The sequence below is a fragment of the Pomacea canaliculata genome, linkage group LG6 (genome assembly GCF_003073045.1).
Source record: "Pomacea canaliculata isolate SZHN2017 linkage group LG6, ASM307304v1, whole genome shotgun sequence".
NCBI lineage: Eukaryota > Metazoa > Mollusca > Gastropoda > Architaenioglossa > Ampullariidae > Pomacea > Pomacea canaliculata.
This window is the reverse complement of record NC_037595.1, coordinates 5,472,796-5,493,793: the sequence shown is the minus strand read 5'-3', so window position 1 is coordinate 5,493,793 and position 20,998 is coordinate 5,472,796. Positions and strand designations below refer to the sequence as shown.

At 41.2% G+C, this 20,998-nt stretch overlaps 2 protein-coding genes across 2 annotated transcripts in view; one reads left to right on the top strand and one right to left on the bottom strand.

The window, feature by feature from the left end:
• The window catches only part of LOC112565543 (acetyl-CoA carboxylase-like), a 37,404-nt gene extending 32,840 nt beyond the window's left edge, over positions 1-4,564 (top strand). Inside the window, 5 exon segments of the mRNA XM_025241035.1 lie at positions 193-370; positions 663-930; positions 1,278-1,451; positions 1,911-2,053; positions 2,309-4,564. Coding sequence (XP_025096820.1) covers positions 193-370; positions 663-930; positions 1,278-1,451; positions 1,911-2,053; positions 2,309-2,450 — 905 coding nt within the window. The 3' untranslated portion in view covers positions 2,451-4,564.
• A 178-nt stretch (positions 4,565-4,742) lies between these two features.
• Positions 4,743-20,998, bottom strand: part of LOC112566008 (nesprin-1-like) — a 47,328-nt gene continuing 31,072 nt past the window's right edge. The window contains 15 exon segments of the mRNA XM_025241931.1: positions 4,743-7,079; positions 7,725-7,779; positions 8,063-8,123; positions 8,638-8,797; positions 9,015-9,121; positions 9,602-9,748; positions 10,846-11,208; positions 11,603-12,637; positions 13,256-13,534; positions 14,016-14,288; positions 14,676-17,216; positions 17,466-17,558; positions 17,786-17,944; positions 18,395-19,510; positions 19,513-20,079. Of these exon segments, the coding sequence (XP_025097716.1) occupies positions 6,968-7,079; positions 7,725-7,779; positions 8,063-8,123; positions 8,638-8,797; positions 9,015-9,121; positions 9,602-9,748; positions 10,846-11,208; positions 11,603-12,637; positions 13,256-13,534; positions 14,016-14,288; positions 14,676-17,216; positions 17,466-17,558; positions 17,786-17,944; positions 18,395-19,510; positions 19,513-20,079 (7,068 nt within the window). The 3' untranslated portion in view covers positions 4,743-6,967.

Sequence of the window (20,998 nt, the reverse complement as noted above, 5' to 3'; positions counted from 1 at the left end):
TTTTGTGAATAGTGGATTTTTTGACTTGCAGGCTGCAGAGGGCTTATGTAAAGAGTTTTGATGTTATTATAAGCATTGAATCGCCACAAAGCTGTTGTCTGTCACCCTTGTTGTTTATCATGTACACTGACAGTTGCAGAATTACGAAGTTCTCTGCTGATATAGAAGTGTGATCTTTGTTTATTATCACAGACATGTACGACCAGGTACTCAAGTTTGGTTCCTACATTGTTGATGCTCTACGTGCCTACCAGCAGCCTGTGCTGATTTACATCCCTCCTTATGGGGAGCTGCGAGGGGGTTCGTGGGTGGTAGTGGATCCCACAATCAACCCAGACCACATGGAAATGTTTGCCGATTCTCTTTGCAGGTGACATTTAGCTTCAAATGCTTATGCATCCTGTGACTTGTTCTTATTTTAAATTCTGCATGAAGTATTTTAAAATATTACATCATTTTCTTTCATAATTCAAAAGACTATGATAAAATACCACTGACAAACATAGTTATCTGGTAATTGTAGAAATATTCCATACTAAACTAAGTTGAATGTAAATATTGATGATATCTGGTGACAGTGATCCACCACAAGATTACTGATGTAATTGAGAAAAACCACAATCACTCTTTATAAGGCATACAGTCTTGATTTTCACTTCTAGGGGTGGAGTTTTGGAGCCTGAAGGCACTGTGGAAATCAAGTTCCGACGCAAAGACCTGGAGAAGGTGATGCGGCGGCTGGACCCCAATGTCCGACAGATAGTAGAACAGATGGCAACTCCTGACCTGCCAGCAAACACAAGGGCAGAGCTGGAAAAGCAACTGAAGGCTGCAGAGGATGCACTGGCCCCAGTTTATCATACAGTAGCCTTGCACTTTGCTGATCTGCATGATACACCTGGTCGCATGGAGGAGAAAGGAGTTATATCAGTGAGTGGACATCATTGTGAAAATGCTAAATAAGAATAGAGTATTAGCTTTAAGGGTGAAGTCAGGTTTTTTTTTCAATAGCACTTTCAAAGCAATGTTCTTGTATCAGTTATATATTCAGATGAGGACCAAAGGAGTTGGGGGAGGGAATATTAAAATCTTCAGATCTGTGCTTGGATCCTTTGGTCTTCTACTAATACCTGTCGTCTATTCTTGAGGACTGGATTTTTTGTAAAAGAAGAAATGTTATTTCATGCAGTGTTGTTCTGATAGCTTATGTTATCCTGAATAGTTGTGCAACATAAACTCCACAGACCTGTGATTAATTAGGAGCAATTCACTTGCAGAATGTACTGCAGTGGCAGAAGAGTCGAGAGTTCTTCTACTGGCGGCTGCAGCGGCGACTGTTGGAGATGCAGGCTAAGAAGCTGTTGTCAGAGGGCGGCCATCGCATGCAATCACGTGCCCACTTTGACTCCATGCTGAGTCGATGGTTTTCCGAAGACCAAGGAGCTGTCAACGTATGTTGAACTTAGTCATAAATGTTTACTAGGAACTGTAGGAAGTCTCAAAAATGGCCTCAGAGGTTATGAGAAAGTTTTCTTAAAAAGTTTACTAAGGATGCGAAAAAATCTTCAGGATCAGATTGCTGAAGTCTGGAGTGAGTAATCAGGGGTAATTAGTGTTCACTTGACAATCTGGCTGAGAAAGGATTTGTAATAGAATAGGTATTTAGACTTATTTATGGAATTACGAAGTGAAGGGGACAAACTATGATTGTAGCTTAGATGTTACGGTTCCCTGAGAATTCACCTTGATGAAAGCTACTTGGTTATGTTGATTGTACTTCAAGAGTTGTGAATTGCTGAGAATTTCAGCCGAACTGCTTGGTCATTTGCTGCTGATGGTTCAGATGTTATGGTCTGCTGCAAATTCAGCTGAAACTACTTCACTTTATACACTTTTCTGTGTGCATGCAGGGCTACTTGTGGGAAAATGACCAAAAGGTTGTGAACTGGCTGCAGCAACAGCTGCAGGAGCGTGATGGAACAGAGGGCTGCTCTTTGCTAAAGGACAATGTGCGGTGCTTGCAGCGGGACCATGTGCTTGCCCACGTCAAGGAGTAAGTAACCATGTCTGTAGCACAGATGCTACGGTTATAGGTGGTGGAACATTGTAGCACAGATCGTTATGGGTGGTGGAGAACGAATCACTTCAGTCTGATAAGTTTTATTTATATATTTATGAGTATCAGGCTATTATTTTTTTTATTTGGTCCTTTTCTGCAGTAAGGATAGCAAGTAAGGCAAACTATTTTAGTTATGTTGTGCTTTATCCACTCTCCCGAGGTACTCATTGGATGTGCAACTTTTTGCAGTGTCCTGGAGAAGAACCCAGAAGTTTCAATGGATGTTGTGGTTCATATGACACAACTTATGACACCTGCACAGAGAGCAGAAGTGGTTCGAATCCTCTCCACTCTAGAGACTACTGACCCACCTGAGCCTGTGAACAAATGATGCAATGTGTCTCATTTATGGTGCAACAACTGTGAACACATGACATGGTTGTGATGACTGATATTAGTGAGGTTGATTTCCTTGCCAGCGCCATTAGGAAGAAAGATATGTTTGCAACATGTTGAAAATGTGTGCATGCATGCATGCGTTAATGCATATGTGTATCAAGTTCCTGTTTGCTTGAGATGGATGAGCAGAAAGATTAATGAGTCTGTGCATACTTATGAAAGGTATGTGTGTGTTTGGAGAGAACCACTGCGCACATTTTTAGAGTCATACATGTGTGGGTGTTTTTTGGGTAGAATTCGATAATTTTGTAAGGCATATCAAGGAATTGGTTCCAGCTCTACAGGGGAAGGCTCATAATTATGGAAATTTCACTTCATTAACAAATTCTGTGAACGTACATTGTCTCTTGGAGGAAAGTGGTATTGAGATGTCCTACAGAAAAATCTGCTTGCATGTGCAATTGACTTAATTAGTTGACGTAATAATCTGACATGACATGCTGAATATCCCTGAAAGTAGACTGCTATTGTGAAACAAAGCCTAGATACAAAATGCTGTCTAAAAGAGACTTGGTACTACTTACTGGAATGGCTTGAGAATGTTTACTTTAATAAGAATTCAGGGAAAGATTTATAAAATTATGTTAGCATGTCCAGAATATTTCTTGCATTTTTTTTTTAAAGTATTATTGCAGTGCATAATTTATTTCTAGCTTTTCAGAGCATTCCATTTATGGCATTTAAAGGCTGTACTTTTTACCTTTCTGTAGGAGAGAATGGTTGTCGCATAACCTCTTGGTATGCTTGGCTAAACTGCTTACATCTGGCCCAACAAGTACCCTCACCTTCCTTCCCCCAAACTCAAATCGAAGTTCAGCCTTTAAGTTGCAAATATTTCCAGCTTCAGCGGTGGTAGCTGTGATTATTGTTGAGATACTTCAAAAGCTTATGTTTACAGATTCGATTTTCAGTTCAAAGACCATAGCACAAAACTTCTGATCTGATCTCAAGCCAGGCTTTCCCTACCTCTCACATTTACACCCCTAAAACAACAATTACTCCCCAAAGAGAAAAGATGCATGTAGATAATAAGTCTTGTTGAGTTCAAGATCAACCATGTAGTCTCTGTAGGAACTTGATTAATAGAGGTAGGTGGATGATGATGGCATTTGTCAAGAATCTAAAATTAAATCATTAGATAAGCTGTGTCCTAGGCATTTCCATATGTAACACGGCTTTTAAGGCAGCGGGTCATATGACCATGGAACAGTGTTAGTATGAACCCTGTCAAAGTACATTCCTACCCTAAAGTATGTCTCACTACGTCTGACTGAGTGTGCCTGCCACCTTTCCCCCATCTCCTCTTCTTCACACTTGACTTTTGTATGGTTTTTATATGCTGTTACAAAATGTATGCTCTGGTCTTCAAATGAAAACATACCATTTAAAAATGTGCCAAACTAGAATATTTTATCTGTGGCTTTGCTATCTCTACACTTGGAAATAGAGAGACTGAAATTTTGACTGGTTGATAACCAGCTTATAAGGATTTATAGGTCGTGGCATACTATTAGGGTTAGAAGTCAAAAGTGGATAAACATGGTTGCTTTAAAAAAATACACATTTGATCAGAAATTTTGCTGACAGACAGGCACTGATAGTTTTGTATATCAACTCAACTTATAAAGCCAGTGATGTGCATGCACAGTAAATACTATGGTGTAAATAAATGGGAGTCTACCATAAACTGAGCAACGTGGTTGAAACTTACTCTCCATTTCATAGTTTGCAGTGCTTTCATTTACAGCTAGAGCCATTTCAACACTGGTTAGATGCTTTCTTTGGTAGCAATCGAAATGTTTGATTTGTCATAGGCAGCAGAGCAAATCCAATTTTACAATGCAACATTAGCAGTCCTTGTCATGCATTTGTAAATGTTTGTTTAGTTTGTCTAAATCTTTACTCACTGAATTTGGTGCTGTGAAGTTGGACTTGTGAAGCATGTAGGGCTATTCAAATACTCAAAGGTTTCTGTTTCTAATTTAGATTAATGAACAGTTGCATAATAAATATTTTGCTATAGTGGTGAGTCTTTAGACATTTGAATAAGTTGTACTTTCTTCAGTCGTCAACCCCAGGTAAAATCCTTAAAGAATGCTGGTTAGCAGAAGTTTAGAGTTGTCTCATCTTTACAAGTCTGCATTTTTTTGTTCGTTTCACAAACATTTTAGCAGTCCTTCCTTCACTTTAACCCTGTAGCAACATTTGAACTCCAGATTTTAAACATGGTTGAGACAAAAAATGTTTAATTGGTCAATGAGCAAGAAATTGTAAGTTACAATTTGTAAAATGCTGTGGACATGTCATAATGAAATGTGATCATGGGAAGAAGTTCTAAAAATTAGCTTGCCACCTCTAGTAAATGCAGACATAGTTGTTAATCCTGTGTGAAGTAACTATTGCTATGCAGAGATGAGGTGTATGTAGCCTGTCATTTGATCTTCACTGAGACGTAGGGGAGATTGTTACAGCAGAAGCTACTAGATGTTGTGTGCAGTTAACATGTTCTTACACAAAATGCCATTGAGTGCACTGTTAGGGTTCTGATGGGAGCTTAAATGCCAGAGCTACACTACAATGATGGTGGTGTTATATCTTTTAAGACATTTCAAAATGATCGTGCAAACAGGCATCAACTAGCAATGCAGCCCTTTCAACACCTGACTTCACCGTGAAGGTGTTTTGCGATTTGAGTTTTAGTATAATGTGCATTTTGGCGAACTGCAAGGAAGCATTGGCTCTCCAACTAGTGGCAGATTGTGCACACATGGAAACATTTTCTTTTAATAAATCAACCATTACCAACATGGCAATTCATCATAGGCTTATCTAACCCAAACATCTCAACTGTAAACAAGCTGCAAGCCACAATTTCCATATAGGTTTGTAAACTCGCCACCTAATGGTCATTCAAGCAGTTGGAAAATCTTTCCCATAGGATTTCACTGTATTATCTCCCAGACAGAAATTATGCCAGGATGTTTTGGAGTTGATATTTAAAAAAATTAATCAGATAAGGTTAACATATAAACATTACTATAGACAATATATATTATATATGTTCATGTTTCAATTGCAACCATCCCCACTTCATCATGCAAGATGCACTACTAACATCTGGAATGTTTCACGAAATGTATAGCAGGGTATACAAGACTCTAGACAAAACTAGCAGGAATGCTGTGCTTATAAAAACTACTGGTCACAGCTGGTCAAGGTCTTCATGGAGACATTTGTGACTGTTAAGTATGTACATGTCACAAAAATAAACTCTCTGTACAAAGATTTCCCTGACACTAAAGCTGATGAGTTGATCATAACACATGCCAGGCCTACAATATGCAAGGTTGCTAGAAGCTAGGCTAACCCAATGCCACCACATAACCCATGTTCAGATCAGGAGGGATGTGATATTCCATTAAATAAAACACGACGTAGCAATTGCTTATAAACAGAAGCATGCAAAAATCAGATTAATATTTTGATAATGATTTTTTTGAAATATTCAAAAAAGTGAAAACATGACACAACCTTAGTCACAATGAAAGCCCAATTTTATCCCCTTAATGTCGGACTAATGGAAGAAAAAGTGAAAATAATGCAAAACTTTGCATATCAATGGTGAACATTCATCACATGCACTTACTGCACATCTGAGCAGGCTGTCCCATAACACAGATGTGTGAAAACAAGTATCACAATTTCACTATTCTACATGGTATCTAAAATTGCCCAACACCTTTTGCCAGGCAAATTAATTACATGCCTCTGCTGACAAGGCGACTGGCTAGCAATATGCTAGATATGCTTAAATAGCATGTATGGTGAGCTCACACGGTTAAGCTTAAGACCGCCGCACACACCCTCATTAATTACAATGCACTGCAGTTTAAAAACAGATCTTGCCTGTCCAAACCCTGGCTTGTGAAGTCAGAGGGCTTAGGATGCATCAAAAATACATATCTTGCACAAATACAACTGTATCAAACAAAATGAAAAATAAAATCTTAATCATTTCTGAACATAGCGGTAAATGTATTTTAACACCATACATCCCTCTTGAAACTGACAGCTGCACTCCAAAAATATTTTTTGCAAATGCTACAACGCCACAAAACATCACTATTTTTTTTTAAAACTGTGCCTCTCATTCAGCTCACAAATTAAAGCCATTTACACCATATGTTCCTTTCTATAAATTTCAAACAATGTTCATAAATTTGGAACCCTGATGAAACATGATTAGGCAGCATGGCATTAACTTGCAGAAATGCGTAGGTCAAATGTCAATAGAGGAAAAATGGCATGAACTTGCATTGATGTGTAGGTCAAATGTCAATAGTTTTTGTCAATGCAAGTGATCACAGCCGCGTGTACATTAAACATCACAGGTTCAAATGTGCTGTCACAAGATCCCCATAAACCAGACCACCATCAGTAGATGTGCTGTCATAAGATCCCTGTAAAGCAGCCAACTATCAGGAGATGCAGGCAAATAAAGTAGACCCAGATAAGAGTTCGTATCCCAGGCCGCAGACGCATGAGGCGGGATAACTGTCGGCTGGAAAAGCAGAATGATTCCCTGCAGTGAGAAGAAGATTGCAGCGGGGAGTGTGGGAACAGCATGCCAGACACCCCTTCACCAACCAATCAAGAATACAAGAATAGTTTTAACGAACCAACCCACAGCAGGCATTTAATACTGTTTCACACTAATCTTTCAATGGTTTTTGAACATATCTAGAGATTGTACACGTTCATGTCCAAGCATTTTCACTCTGATGGGTTGGGTTTCAACTAGAACATTAATTTAGACAGATGTAGATTAAAGAAATCAGCTTTCCCAGCAGAACTGGAGCAATAAGAAATGAGTGCAAGCAGTAAAAAGCAATACGTTATTATAAATGGTTATCCTGAACAACAGACATGCAGCCTACATCTCTCATTTTTGTGTATGCGTGTGCATGCACAAATGGTTCAGGAAAAGTTCAGACATCCTAACCAATTAACTCTTGAGCTCTCAATGACACCAAATGAAGTCATCAATGTTCCTCATTTAATGTAGCATCATGACTGAAAACTGTGAAGTTTAAATTTTAACTACAAAATATTGAAAAGACTAAATAGTTTTACACTGTCCCGATGTTGTTTACTCTAACATCATATTTACCAAATTCACTTGTTTCAATTGATGCAGTTATCTTACCTTCTTACTCTCAAAAGTCTTTGCAGTCTCTGCACATATCCCATGCCATGCCGAGCTGCAAACATAAAAATAGGATTCAACAACTTATCTCAAGTTTGGTGGCACCATCAGAATTCTAGGCTATTCTGCTAATTGATCTGAGGCTTTCAAGCGACTAGACCAAACATACTGAAAAAATGTCACAAAAAATAGTGAAAGAGAATATGAAAGGAAACTAAGAGAGAGGGAAGACATTGTCATTTAGTTTTGAGAAGCAACAGGCAAGAGTGAGGACAAGCTTGAGTGGCATCAGAATGTACAGCAGAGTTTTGACCTCAACAACAACACTGCTTGCTTACTTAGCATTGCTGATGTTTCTGGGATCCTGTTATCTAGTTCCTCTTCCATCTCCAGCTTGATCTGTGTATATATAAACACAAATTCAAATTCAGCTGAAAAATACCATAAAGATCTTGCACATGACAATAAAGCAGCAACTGAGTATTAAAAATGCTCTTTTATAACCCCAAAACTGTTTTACTTCTTTTCAACAGAAAGCCATTCAGCAGAATACAATCAGCTTACTTTTCTCTCTTCGTGTGTCTAGCTGGGGATGACGGGGAATATGTCAAACTCTCTCCTTAGCAAAGCTTGAGGGAACACATAACTTTCACGAACATTTACATTTTTAAGTCTAATTTTCTCGTCCTTTTGGGGTTTATCTCCCTTGATGCTTGCCTAAGACTACTTTTCACCACAACTCGGTCACAAAGATAAGCAGGAGGAAGGGAATTGCTGTCGTGTTGTCTCAAAGAAAAAGAACTTCAAAATTTTGTTACTCACTGACTTTACCAGATGACAAGACCACAGGAGAACAGACAGGAGGTGGATCAGATCAGAAACAGATGTAGCATGTGGACAGTGGATCACTAACCTCATGTAAAGAACCTGATGCTTGTAACCTGATGTGTTCCTGGGCCTCTCCTAGGGCACGTTCAGCTTGCAGTTTGGCTGCACTTTCTCTGGCCAGTTGATCTTCCACTAAATGCAAGTTGTGTATGGCTTTTTGGTAGTCGGCATTCAGTGCTTCCAATCTGTAAAATGACATCTGGACAAGATAAGTTAATGTAAGGCCCATAGATGACAGGACTAGAGAAATCCATACCACAAAAATATGATCCCCTAAATATTTGCTGTTTGGCTTTAAGCTACAATCTTATACAAGTTTACAAGTAAATCCATTTTCCTATCTCTTGTTTAAAAAATGGTAACATTGCATCCTTCTTTGGATGTACACATGCACCTACACACCTTTCCTGCAGAGCCTGGTGTCTGGATTCATCAGCTTTTGATATCTCCTCCACATCAACATCTTTCTGAAGTGATTCCAGAGCCACTCGACGCTCTAGTTCTCCAACCTGCAAACACACACAAACACAAATGAACAGAAACCTCAGAAGCATTGAAAAATACATCTGTCCTGTAAAATAAGAAATATTTGTTGCATGAAGAAGTTTTTTGCCAAAAGCTTTAACTAAGTTAGACAACCAGAAAAGCCTTCAAAACATGCGACACAGACATTTTATTCATAGTGTATCCCCCTCTTCCCCCCACCCCCAAAAAAAATGGCCCATGACCTCATAAACAATGGTCTACATAGCTACAAAGCCCTTTCAGCAATAGTTCTCCCATCTTTCATTTAAAGTATACCTCTAAACTCACGACTCTACTCAAAATGTCTGTTCCTATGCCACTTTTGCCTTGGTGGTTATGTTTGCTTGGTGCAGCTTACTATACTTTCAGGTACCTGTGCGCTCTTGTCAACGTAACAACTGTACCTATTTACTACTGGCTGAGTAGCTTCTTGTGCCTGGTGCAGACTATAGTAACTACTGTACCTTTGCCTGGGTAGCTATGTGTGCCTGGTGCAGACTAGAGTATTGCTGTCTCATAGCAATCCACTCAGCCTCTTTCTCCCTCAGCGACCTGGACAGGGTGCCCAGCTGTGTATTGAGATATGTACGGTCCTCCACCAGTTGACCAACCTAACATCATAAACTCCTCCTTTTACCAACAGTGGTTAGGATTTTAAATAACCACACATAACTGTTTTGACATACAACTCAAATAACCACACACACAGTTTTCCAGCAGCTATCTTACTTTTTTTTGGATGCCATGCTTTCATTTTTTTTTAAATGAAAGAATCTTTCTTCTATTTTCTGATGAAAAGCTTAGGAAATTCACCAAGCTATGATTCTTATTCTCTATCTTCAAAGTAGAGAAAAGCAGGTAAACCAGCACCCTCTTCACAAACAACATGAACAGTGCTGAAATGTGTCAGTGACCCACACATCCAATCAGTCAACAAACCGGGAAAAAGTGTTCCTGACTTAGCAAATGAAATCCATTGTCATCTAGAATGGCCAAGCTTAAAAAAAACCTTTCTTAGAAATAAGCTCAAAGGCTCCTGCTGACCAGTGAATATCAGTAATGAGCAGAAATAATAAGGTTTAGCAAGTCAGCAACATGGGTTTACAATCAGGCAGCACAAAAACACAGCACCCTGAGGTTAATTCAACAGGACAAAATGTACCGAAGAACAAATAAGTCATAACTGCTGAAACAGCTTCACAAAAAACAAGTGTTTGAAAATCAAATGCTTCACAAGCCACCATGATACCCTGCATTTAAAAAATGAAGTCCATGTAATATATCCTACCTCACCCTGGTGTGACTGATCAGAATATAGCTGATAACAGAAATGACAGAAACATGACAGGACAGGCGATGATGGAGAATGAAATACCTTCACATCTTCACAGTCTTACAGAACAGGGTTTTTTTAACATTTCTAAAGTATCACCCAGAAACCTCAGTTCTTGCCTGTTACTAATGGGGACCATCAACAATCAACATGGTACTTTCTAACAGCAGCTTATCCTAAACTCCTACTCAAACCACAACAATTGTAAGCATTTGCTCAAGGTGACAGACTGTTAACACACTTGGTACGCAGCATAAATGAGAACCAAATTTCTTAGCATAACAATACTAAGACTAGACTCTACAGATGTAAAAACTGAACATGATGATGCCAAGACTAGACGGAGATGTTCACATGACAGCTATCTGCACTCACTTGCATGGCCAACTGCTGGCATCGTGCCTCCCTCTGCTGGAGAGAATGCTGGTCCTGATTTACCTCCTCCTGTAGCTGGTTTTTCTCCTCCAGTACCTTACGAAACTGCTCCTGTAGCCTGTCATAGTCCGCTGCATCATCTCCAGCGGTTGGTGTCAACTGACACTGGGCCTGCAGAGCCTGATGCTGAAAGGTCAGCTGCTGTACATTGGAGGAGGTTGCAGCCAGTTCTTGTTTTAAGTGAGTGTTAGTAGTCAAGAGAGATGCCACCTGTTCCTCCAGCTCCATGATTCGTTGGTTCAAGCGGTCGATCTCACGTTCAAAATGCTCTCGTCGTCCTTGGTCCAATGCTGCTTCTTGGTCCTTGGTGAAGAAAAGGATTGAAGGGTTAGAGACTTGAAACAGCCAAAAGACCATGCAGTGACAGCAACAAAGTTTAAAAATGAGAAGTCTGGCAGGAATATCTTTGGGGATCAAAGACTCCAAAATGATAGACAATATCATATTCAAGAATACTAAATTTTATTCACAATCCCTGAAAGATTACCTTTTCCTTTTACATCCATCATCCCATTTGTCTCTGTTAACAGAGAAAGATCACCATAATACAATGTGCTGAAGTCACAACAAAAAAATCTTGCTAATGGTAAAAAAGTGGCTTCTTTACCCACTAACAACTATTTGAAAGCAGGAATTTCTTGATCTTACAAGACTTTAGCAGGAAAAGCCATAACCCTCGTTGCAAAACTAGACTTGCCTGTCGCGAAAGTTCCTCAATGCGTCTGTGAAGTACCTCAATCTGCTGCACAAGGGCTGAATTGTCTCTGAGCACTCCATGGTACTCCTCACTCAATGACTCAAAATCCAACTCGAGAGACTGCACTGTGTCTAGCTTAGCTGTGAACAGATCAGCCTGTCGCCTAAGCTTGCTAGCTTCTCCCTGTGAGTCTGCCAACTCTTGCGTCAGTGCCACTATCTGTTCATCCAGTCCCGCCACTTTTTCGTTCTGCACATCTAAATCTCCCTTAAGCCTGCAAGATTCTTTGTTTGCCTTCAAAAGACTGTCCTTAAGTGACACAATTTCCTCTTCCTTCACACTCACAATGAGTCTGGTTTCCTCCAGCTCTTTAGACTTTTCAATCACCTCCCTTTGAAGCTCAAGCAACTGAGTATCAAGAGACTCAGCCTTGTCAGCAATGATGGTCAGCCTGGAGATTTCTGCCAGCAGCTCGGTGTGTTTACTGGTGCTCGATGCTTCCAACTGCTGTTTCAAGTCCTCCACCTCCTCCTCCCAGCCAGAGGCCTCCTCCAGCCTCCAGGTCAGGCCACTAATCTGTTCCTGCAGCCCCATCACCTCCACTTTATGCTGTTCTTGTAGCTGTGATATCTGATGAACAACATCACCAACGCGCATAGCAAGCTGCTGCTTCTCCCGCCTCAAAGCAATTGCTTCTTCCATCACCCCTTCCAGCTCCTCTGTGAGATCGTGCTTCTCCGTCTCCAGCTGTTGGACCTGCCTTTCCAGGTTCTGCACGTCTTTCTGGCTGACATAATTACTGTCTGGAATGTCTGCAGAGGCTGGAGGTGAAATGGAAGAAACAGCAGGAATGTCTGTCAGCAATGGTGACTTTGTTGTCTTGCTGAGGTCAAACTGAAGTTGTTCCACCTGGCGCTTGAGTTCTTTGTTGGTGGTTGTAAGAGAAGCAAGGACTTCTTGGTACTGGTTGTTGTCTTCCTGAAGCATTTGGTAGTGTTTACGCAAGTCTTTGAGTTGGTTCTGCAGACTCTCAACCTATTTTTTAAAAACACCAAATACTATGTTCATTTATAAAATTAAAGAGAGACTGCTTACTCTCACTAAATTGCTTATAAAGCTACATCAAGCCTGTGGTCAATTTTTCATTTACTTGAAAAAATAATTTATACAAAAAACACAAATGAAATGTATCAGATTATGATACTAGCAAATGGTAACGAAAGCAAATATCAAACATAGTAACTTAATTTAAAACATTCTTAGGTCTCTCTAATAAAGTGCACTTATAGAGCACATTTCTCTATAAAGCAGACAGTGTGATTTATATAAACATGTGATTTATATAGCGCATGACCACACTCATGAAGGAGAATGCTCTCAGTGCTTAAGGAGACATGGACAGCATACGAAGGACAGAGGCTGAATAATAATAACAAAAGACAAACATAGAAGACGCAAAGAGGGATCGAGAAACAAATAGTAAGGAGTATCATAAATCTGCAGAAGAAGACAAGCAGGCAGGTTATAATCACAGTTATTGACAACTAATCAGTGGACGAAAAAAGAGAAAGGGTTAGAAAATGGACTAGCATTTTGTTGATTGGTGTAAGAAGTAATGCTCATGGAACAGATAACCATGGCCACATTCCTGACCTCAGTCTGAAGCAGCTGCTGACTCTGCTGTGCAGCCAATGAAGCCTCCTGCAGCTTATCTGCTTTCTCTCGTTTCAATCGCTCCAACTCTTGCTGCAGGTTCTGTGCCAGAATTCTATGCTGCTCCATCTCTTGCTGAGCTTTCTGCACCTGGGCGTTGGCCTCAGCAAGCTCCTGTTGCTGGGCAGCCTCTAAAGTAGTCTTCTCCTCACTCAGAACCTGACATCTGCTCTGTAGCTGAGCCACCACTAACTGCAGTCGCTTCAGCTCTTCTGTGTCCTGTGTTGAGTTAATTCCATGTTAACGAAATCCTCTGACATCTCGTGAAAATAATTTTGACTGTATAAGTGTAAGAGAATATGAGAAAGTTTGACCTAGAGAGATATAAATGAAAGACAAATAAGAAAGATATGAAGAAGAAATGAAAAATACTACTGCATTGCATGTACTGTGAAACTAGCTATGCATTTAGATTTAAAAAAGCACTTCAGGTGAGAGAGGTCGGAAAGTTAACAACTACAAAAGATATGGGGACTGAGAGATGTTTGGTTCACTAGGCTCCCAAGCACCTGTAAAGGCACAGTCCCACATAATGCAATCATGAGACACATGGCATAATATGAAACTGTATGCTGAGTGACAGAATGACATCAAAAACATCAGTGTGGATGACAATATACCACATCACATATCTGCCACACAACTTTCTGAAGGTACTGAAGACCACCAAAGAGATCTCAGCAATGCCAGACAGACTCACAGAAGCAACTCCGGATGCTTTGGCTGCTGCCTCCTTCAAAGTGTTGTTTTCATGTATGAGTTGTCCATTGTAAGTTTCAACATCTCTCAGCCGGATGCGCAGTCCTTGTAGCTGCTCCTCTAGGCCACGACGAACTTCCCAAAGCTGGCGCTCGGAGTTCCTCTGAGTTTCATCCAGAGTGAGTTGCAAGCGTTCATTCTTTTCTTTAAAAGCTTTCAACTTGACTAGCATCTTCTCACATTTTATTTCATTCACCTGCAGTCGATTTCGTACCTGAATATTAAAAAGGGCAACAATTTAATGTTATCACCAATGGGCATTTGGTCCAATATAACATTAAATGACTGCAGCACTTCTGTACCTGCATAACCTATACAGATACATGCAAATGCAAACATTGAGAGTGAGTGACAAGGAGTGTGTTTGTGTGTGCGCATGCATGTCCTTTTACATGAACATAAGACAGCAAGGCTCCAAGAATAGAACAACCATGCGTTTTTAATGTATTGCCAAAATCAATACTTCATGCACTCACTGAAACCATGAAATTGATGCTTGGTACAAGTTTTCATCAAAACTCTAGATGTGCATTTGACAAGATGTCTTGGTGGCTTGATAAGCATTTCCATTTCAGTTGAGACTACAGCCACCTACACTCACCTTGTCATGCTCTAGCTGCAGCCTCTGGTACTGCTGTCTGACTTCTTGTAAAATCACTTCACTGGAATGGAGTGGCTTTGGTGCTGCCTGCTGCAGACTCTGCTGTATAACCACAGGCTCTTCCACAGCGACCTGCACTCCCCAGTCCCATGAATCATTCCCACTGCTGTTTTCTGCTGCACTTTGTTGCTGTTTCTGCGCTGACAATGTCTGCAGCTCTTCTATTTGAGCTTTGAGAGCAGCATTGTCTTGCAGCACCTTGTTCAAATCCTGCTGCAGTCGCCTGCGCTCTCCAACCGAATCCGTCTCAGCAAACTGGGCATCCGCGATGATCTTTTCCATACCCTCGATCTCTCCCCTCAAAGTATCGCAGTCCATTTCCAGCTGCTCTTTTTGCTGCTGCAGCTTCTCCTTCTCTTGCAGCGCTCGCTTCAGTTGAGCACCTAGAGCATCAGTAGCAGAACGCAGGCTGGCCAAGTCTGCATCCTTCTGAAGCACCACCTGCTGCTCCTGCTCCAGTTCTTCTTGTGTCTGGTCCAAAGAGGCAGTAAGAGAGGATTTTTCAGCCTGCAGGCGCTGGACCAACTCCTGCAAGTCCTGTATGGTGGTTTCCCTGTCTGTTTTTTCAGTAACCATTTGATCAAGTTGGGGTTTCAGTTCCATGGTCGACTCATTACTCAAAGCAGGAACCTTGATTGCCAGCTTGACCTGTGCAAGCTGTTCTTTAAGATCTTCTATCTCCTGTTGGTAGGCCTGTATCTGTGAGAAACTATCACTCTCGGCAGCTGGTTCCAACTGTTTTTCAGATTCTTCACTTGAAGTTCTTTGATGACCTTTACTCAGCACCTCTATCTGCTGCTGGTACGTCAAAATGTCTGAATTAAGTGACCGGACCTGACAATGCAAGTCCTCCAAAGATTGTAGATCACTGGTTTTATTCTGTAGCTCTGCTACAAGAGATACATTCACCTCATCCAACTGAGCCATTTGCTGCCTGGCATCAGCAAGCTCTGCAGACAGCGATTTTATCTGTTCTTGATATGTGCTTCTCAATGCTTCTGCTTCTGCAGCCATGGCAGCTTCTTTGTTCTGAGCCTCGGACAGCTGTGTCAGTGTCTCCTGGGTCCTGTCTTTCTCTGCCTGAAGCTCACCCCTCAAAGCATCTCGCTCATTTTCCAACTCACTGATACGTGCTTCCATGTCCTTGCTACGATTGTTAAAATCACCAGTGACTGCTTCCAGGTCCAGTTTGGTCACTGCAATCACATCCTGCACATCTCTGAGGTTATCCTGCAAACTGGACACTTCTCCTTCACGTTCTGCCAACCTCTCCTTCAAGCTCAACATCTCCCTCATCATCTCCTCTAGCTCCTCATCCCGTTTGCTGAGGTTGCCTCGCAAAGTCTCCACCACCGACAGCATGGAGGTCACCTGCTGGTCAAAGTCCTCCTTCAGTTGAGCCTGTTCTATCTTGGCACTCCTCATGTCCTCCACAGCCAGCGTAAGCTGCTCCACATGCCTGGTCTTCTCTTCCACAGAGAACTTTAAAGACTCCACTTCTGCTAGCTGCTCACATAAACTGTCTCTTTCTTGCTGCAGTTGTTGCACTTTCTCCTCCCGTTCTCTGAGCATTTGCTTCAGGGATGAGCATTGCTCCACTGCTTGACTTGCCTCTTCCTTGGCCTGCAAGAGCTGCTCCTGCACTGACATTAAGTCTTGATGAGCTTTTTCTGCTTCTTGCTGAGCCTTCTCTGCTTCCTGCCCAATAGCTGTCACAGTGTTCTGCAGACTGGTGTTATCTTGCTGCATTTTCTCCGCACTTTGGCGTGCCTCACTCAAGGAATGCTGGAGTGAATCAAGTTGACCCAGTGTCTTGTCCGAGTCCTCCTGCATCTGGTCCATGTGTTCCTGCAGACTGGCATAATCTTGTCGTACCTGGTCCAAATCCTCCTGCCTGAGGGTAAGCTGCTCCTGAAGGCTAAGAATCTCTTGCTTAGCACTGGCAAGCTCCTGGTCTAGGCTGGACATCTGTTCTTTCAGCAGTGAGTCTTCCTCTTTCAGTTTCTCTGTCTTTACTTGTTCCTGTTTGAGTTGGACAAGCTGTTCCTGAAGAGAAAGTAATTCTTCCTGGTTCTGGGTGAGCTCTTGCTCTGCACTGGACAACTGCTGCTGCAGAAAAGATACTTCCTGCGTAGCTTTCTCTGCTGTTTGCTGCTCCAGTTTTAGTTGTTGAAGAGCAGAAAGTTTTGAGCTCTCTGCAAGCTGGTTACTCTCTGTCAAGGTCTGAACCTGTTCTTGAAGACGCTGGCAGTATTCACTGATTGCTTGCACCTGCTTCTTTAGTTCTTGAAGCTCTAATGGGTGCTGGTCTGCATCTGCTAATATTCGGCCAGTACCAACATTTTCAGAGCTTTGGAGTTTCTCTTCAGCTATGACTTTCTGCTCTTTGATCGCTGCTACTTCGACAAATGAGGACGGAATTTCCTGTTGTTGTGCTATTTGTTGCTCAAGTGCTTCTTTTTCCTGAGTGAGCTGCTGCACCTACAGAAGAGAAATGATGATTTTTATTAACTGTACACAGCTCAAAGCCAGACACAATGAACATAACTAAGATATACCCCCACATAAAGATTTCCTTAAACACTACTCTAGAAAGTACAATAACTGCAAGCTTCTTTATTGATCCTAGTGTAAAGTACAAATAAAATGTCTTTGCTGTAAGAAAATCTTAGAACTCTTCATTCACCCCTATGTATATGTTTATCAATAAATGTAAGTTTCTCAGCTGACCTTTGTATTTGTTTGCTCTAACTGATACTTGAGCTTTTTGACAGTAGCCAAGGCTTTCTTCAAAGTCAGTTCTTTATCGGACACCAATTTCTCCTAGCTGCTAGACTCTCCTCCTTGGCTGTCAGCTGAGCTTTAAGTGTGAGGAGCTCCTCATGCACGCCCTGCAGACATATAATATGGGCCATGGTTACGTTTCAATGCTTCGTGTTGTTTGTTCTTCTCTGGTAGAAACATTTCATTCCATTGCTGAAGTAAACAGTAAAATGCCACAGAACATTATCAGGGCAAGCCTTATTCTTGTATTCTGCTAGTATTCCTACCTGTTCAGCAGCTAGACTGCCAGGCACAGTGGCCTGTCTATTTCCTTCCTCAGCCTCAGCTGTGAGCTGCTCAAGTCGCTCCTCCATCTCCCGCATGGTCTCCACAAGGGACATCATTTTCTCCTCCTTTGTGTGCAGTTTCTGTGTCAGATCTGCAATCTGAAAGTCATAACAAAAGTTCCTAAACTGAAGGTTTCAGACATGTGCCAGCTGTAAATGTTTCTCCATTTGTTTTTCCTCTTTCAACCCCACAACCTCTTTCCTTCTGTTTCTCTCCATCTCTTTACCTGTCAATGAACAAACTGGATCTGACACAAACTTTACTGTTAGTAGTTCACCATATGAACAAGTATATATGTGACCCGCCACCACAGAATGAATCTGAAGTCGAAAATTTCAGATTTTGCAAATTGTATATTTTTAAAATGTACAGGTTTTTGACCTTTTGAAGTGTGCAGATCCAATGGCAAAAAGTTGATCCTAATCACCTTTCTGGGCCTCTACTTTGAAACTGGTCTGTGTGACTTAAGACTCATTTCGTGGTGGCAGGTCACACTCATATATATATATTTTCCTATACATGAGCTGTGTGATCAAACCTGTAGTTACCTGGTTCCTGGCTATCTGAAGCTTTTCTTGCAAATTATCCACTTGATCATCCTTCTCCGACAGCTGCTGGTTTGTGGTTTCTAGCATGTGCTGCATCTTTGTCTCAGAGCCACTCTGGTCCAGCAGTTGGGCCTTCAGCTCAGCTATTTGCTCCTCCAACATAGAAGATTTTTCCAACAAGTCACGATTGTCTTCTCGGACAACTGCTAGCTCTTTTGACAGAGCAGCTTCAGTGTCCTGCAGCTGTGACTGACAGGCTAGCAAAGATGACTGAGCCTGCTCCAGATCTGACTGCACTGCTTTCATGGCCATGTTTTGCGAGGCACAAAGGGACTGAGATTCTTCTAGCTGTTTTGTGAGGTCACTAACAGCAACCTCCATTTCACGAGAATGGTCCTGGGATGCCATCAGCTGATTTTGGACAGTTTCCAGCTCTGCACGCACTGGTTCCGAGGCAGCCAGTATGCCATCATACTTAACCGCAAGAGCTGTCAGTGCTTCCTCCAGTTCCTCCACATGTGTTGAGTATGAGGATTTCTCTTGCTGCAGCCTGGCAAGGTCTGCCAACAAGGAATCTGAGGATGGTACTGTTTCTGACAATGCCTCTACTTCTCGCTGGAGCTGCAGTGCCCTTGACTCAGCTGACAGCTTCGCTTCCTGAGACTCCCTCAACTGTTCGTGAGCAGCAGCTGCTTCACTCTTAAGCTCACTCACTTGTTCTTCCATATTTCTCTTCAGATTTTGCACAGATTCCATCTCAGCCTGTTGACAGTCTCTTTCTATCTGGACACAGGTTAGAGTTTCCTTCAGATTCTCAAGCTCCTGCTGACTGGAAGCCAGCTGAACCTGCAACATATTCTTCTCTTCTTCAATCAGTCTCTGCTGGTCCTTGACCTCACAAAGTTCCTGCTTGAATGATAGAAGCTGATTTTGCAAGGCAGCATTCTCCTCCAAGCGACCATGCAACTCTTTGCTTAGTTCATCAGATGACTGCTCGGACAATAATTGAAGCTGACTGAGATGTTCTCTAGAAGTTCTCAACTCCAACTCAAGCCTCTCTGCTTTGTTCTCTGCTTCAGCTTTTGCTATCAAAAACCTCAGATAGCTTAGGTGCCTAGTTCAGACAATTGATCATTTAGTTTGATGGCACTTGCCTCAGCCTCCTCCTTCTCTGAAGACACATCAGATAGCTGTGACTTAATCTCTGTCAGCTGCTGGTTCAGAGTCTGCACCTCACATTCTACTCTTGACTTCTCTGACAGTTCTGCCGACAGCCTGGATTCTAGTTCTGCTAGCAGGTCATGCATCTTGACAACCTTATTTTCCAGCTCTGACCTTTCCATCACAGACTCTGAAAACTTGGCACCAAGTTCCCCTAATTGCTGGTCAAGCTTATTCAAACTGCTTTCAGCTTCCTCCTTTGCTGACAATGCCTCTGACAGTTTTGTATCCAGGTCACTTTGAATATTGCTAAGTGTCTTCTCAGACTCTTCTTTCTGTGATAGTGCTTCAGCAAGTTTGTCTTTCAGCTCTCTCATCTGAATGGCTTGTGAATCAGCCAACTGTTCTGCAACCTCTTTCTGCTCTTCCAGTTGGCTGACCTGGCTCTGCAGGGCCTCCATGGACTGGCCATACATCTGCAGCTGTTCTTGAAATGTCTCAATGGTCTGTGTTAGGTCAGCCACCTTGTACAGGAAGCAAAGATTAAGTTCATCATTAACAAAATGGACGTAGCCTTACCAACTGCAAAACACTAACATGAACTGCATTTATAAAAAAAATACCAACTGTATTTATTAACTTTCTCAGCAGTCCCCCAAAAATGACCTAAATAAAAAAGTGTCAAAACCAGTTTTTTTCACTCTTAAGCAGCAATGCATTTCTAAAGAATGAAATAAAGAACTAGCTTTCTTTAATATATAACTTTTTATCTATTAAATTCTTCAATATAAAATATATAGAAAATCTGTGAAAGCTAACCTAAATGCTGTTACTTTTTAAAAGGAAACCTACCTTTACCTTTCAAATAACAGCAAAAACATAAATAATAAACCAACACGTCAAAGAAAACAGCAACAAATGATTGAAACGTAAATCTAGACTTAAATTCTACAGAAAAGTAATTAGTCCTCCATTGATTAAAACTAGAACAGTGATACATAACCTAAATGAGAGGCACAGTAGTGTGCTGCCAGTGCAAGCAAGATAAGCCATGACACTTCGTATTTACTGCTCTGCTTTACAAAGCCCTTCACCAAACTAAACTGATTTTAGTGTAAGTTATTAAACATATATATCCGATTATCTCTATACATAACCTAGTGCGTAACTTAGAATGTGCTACAAAAAAGAATGTTGATTCCCACAACGCATCATCTAAAGTGGGAAGTAAATGCAAGAATACACAAGGACTGAAACACAAACTTAGGTTTTAAATGCAATGACATTAATGACTATATCAAAATGCTAAATCATATGTTTAATTTTCTTGGAAAGGGCAGATTTAAGATAAAAGTGATTCATTCATTAGCTGCAAAAAGAGCAAATAAATAAATCGTTAGTAAGGACATTTTAAACTTATCATCAGATTTTTACCTATGTTGA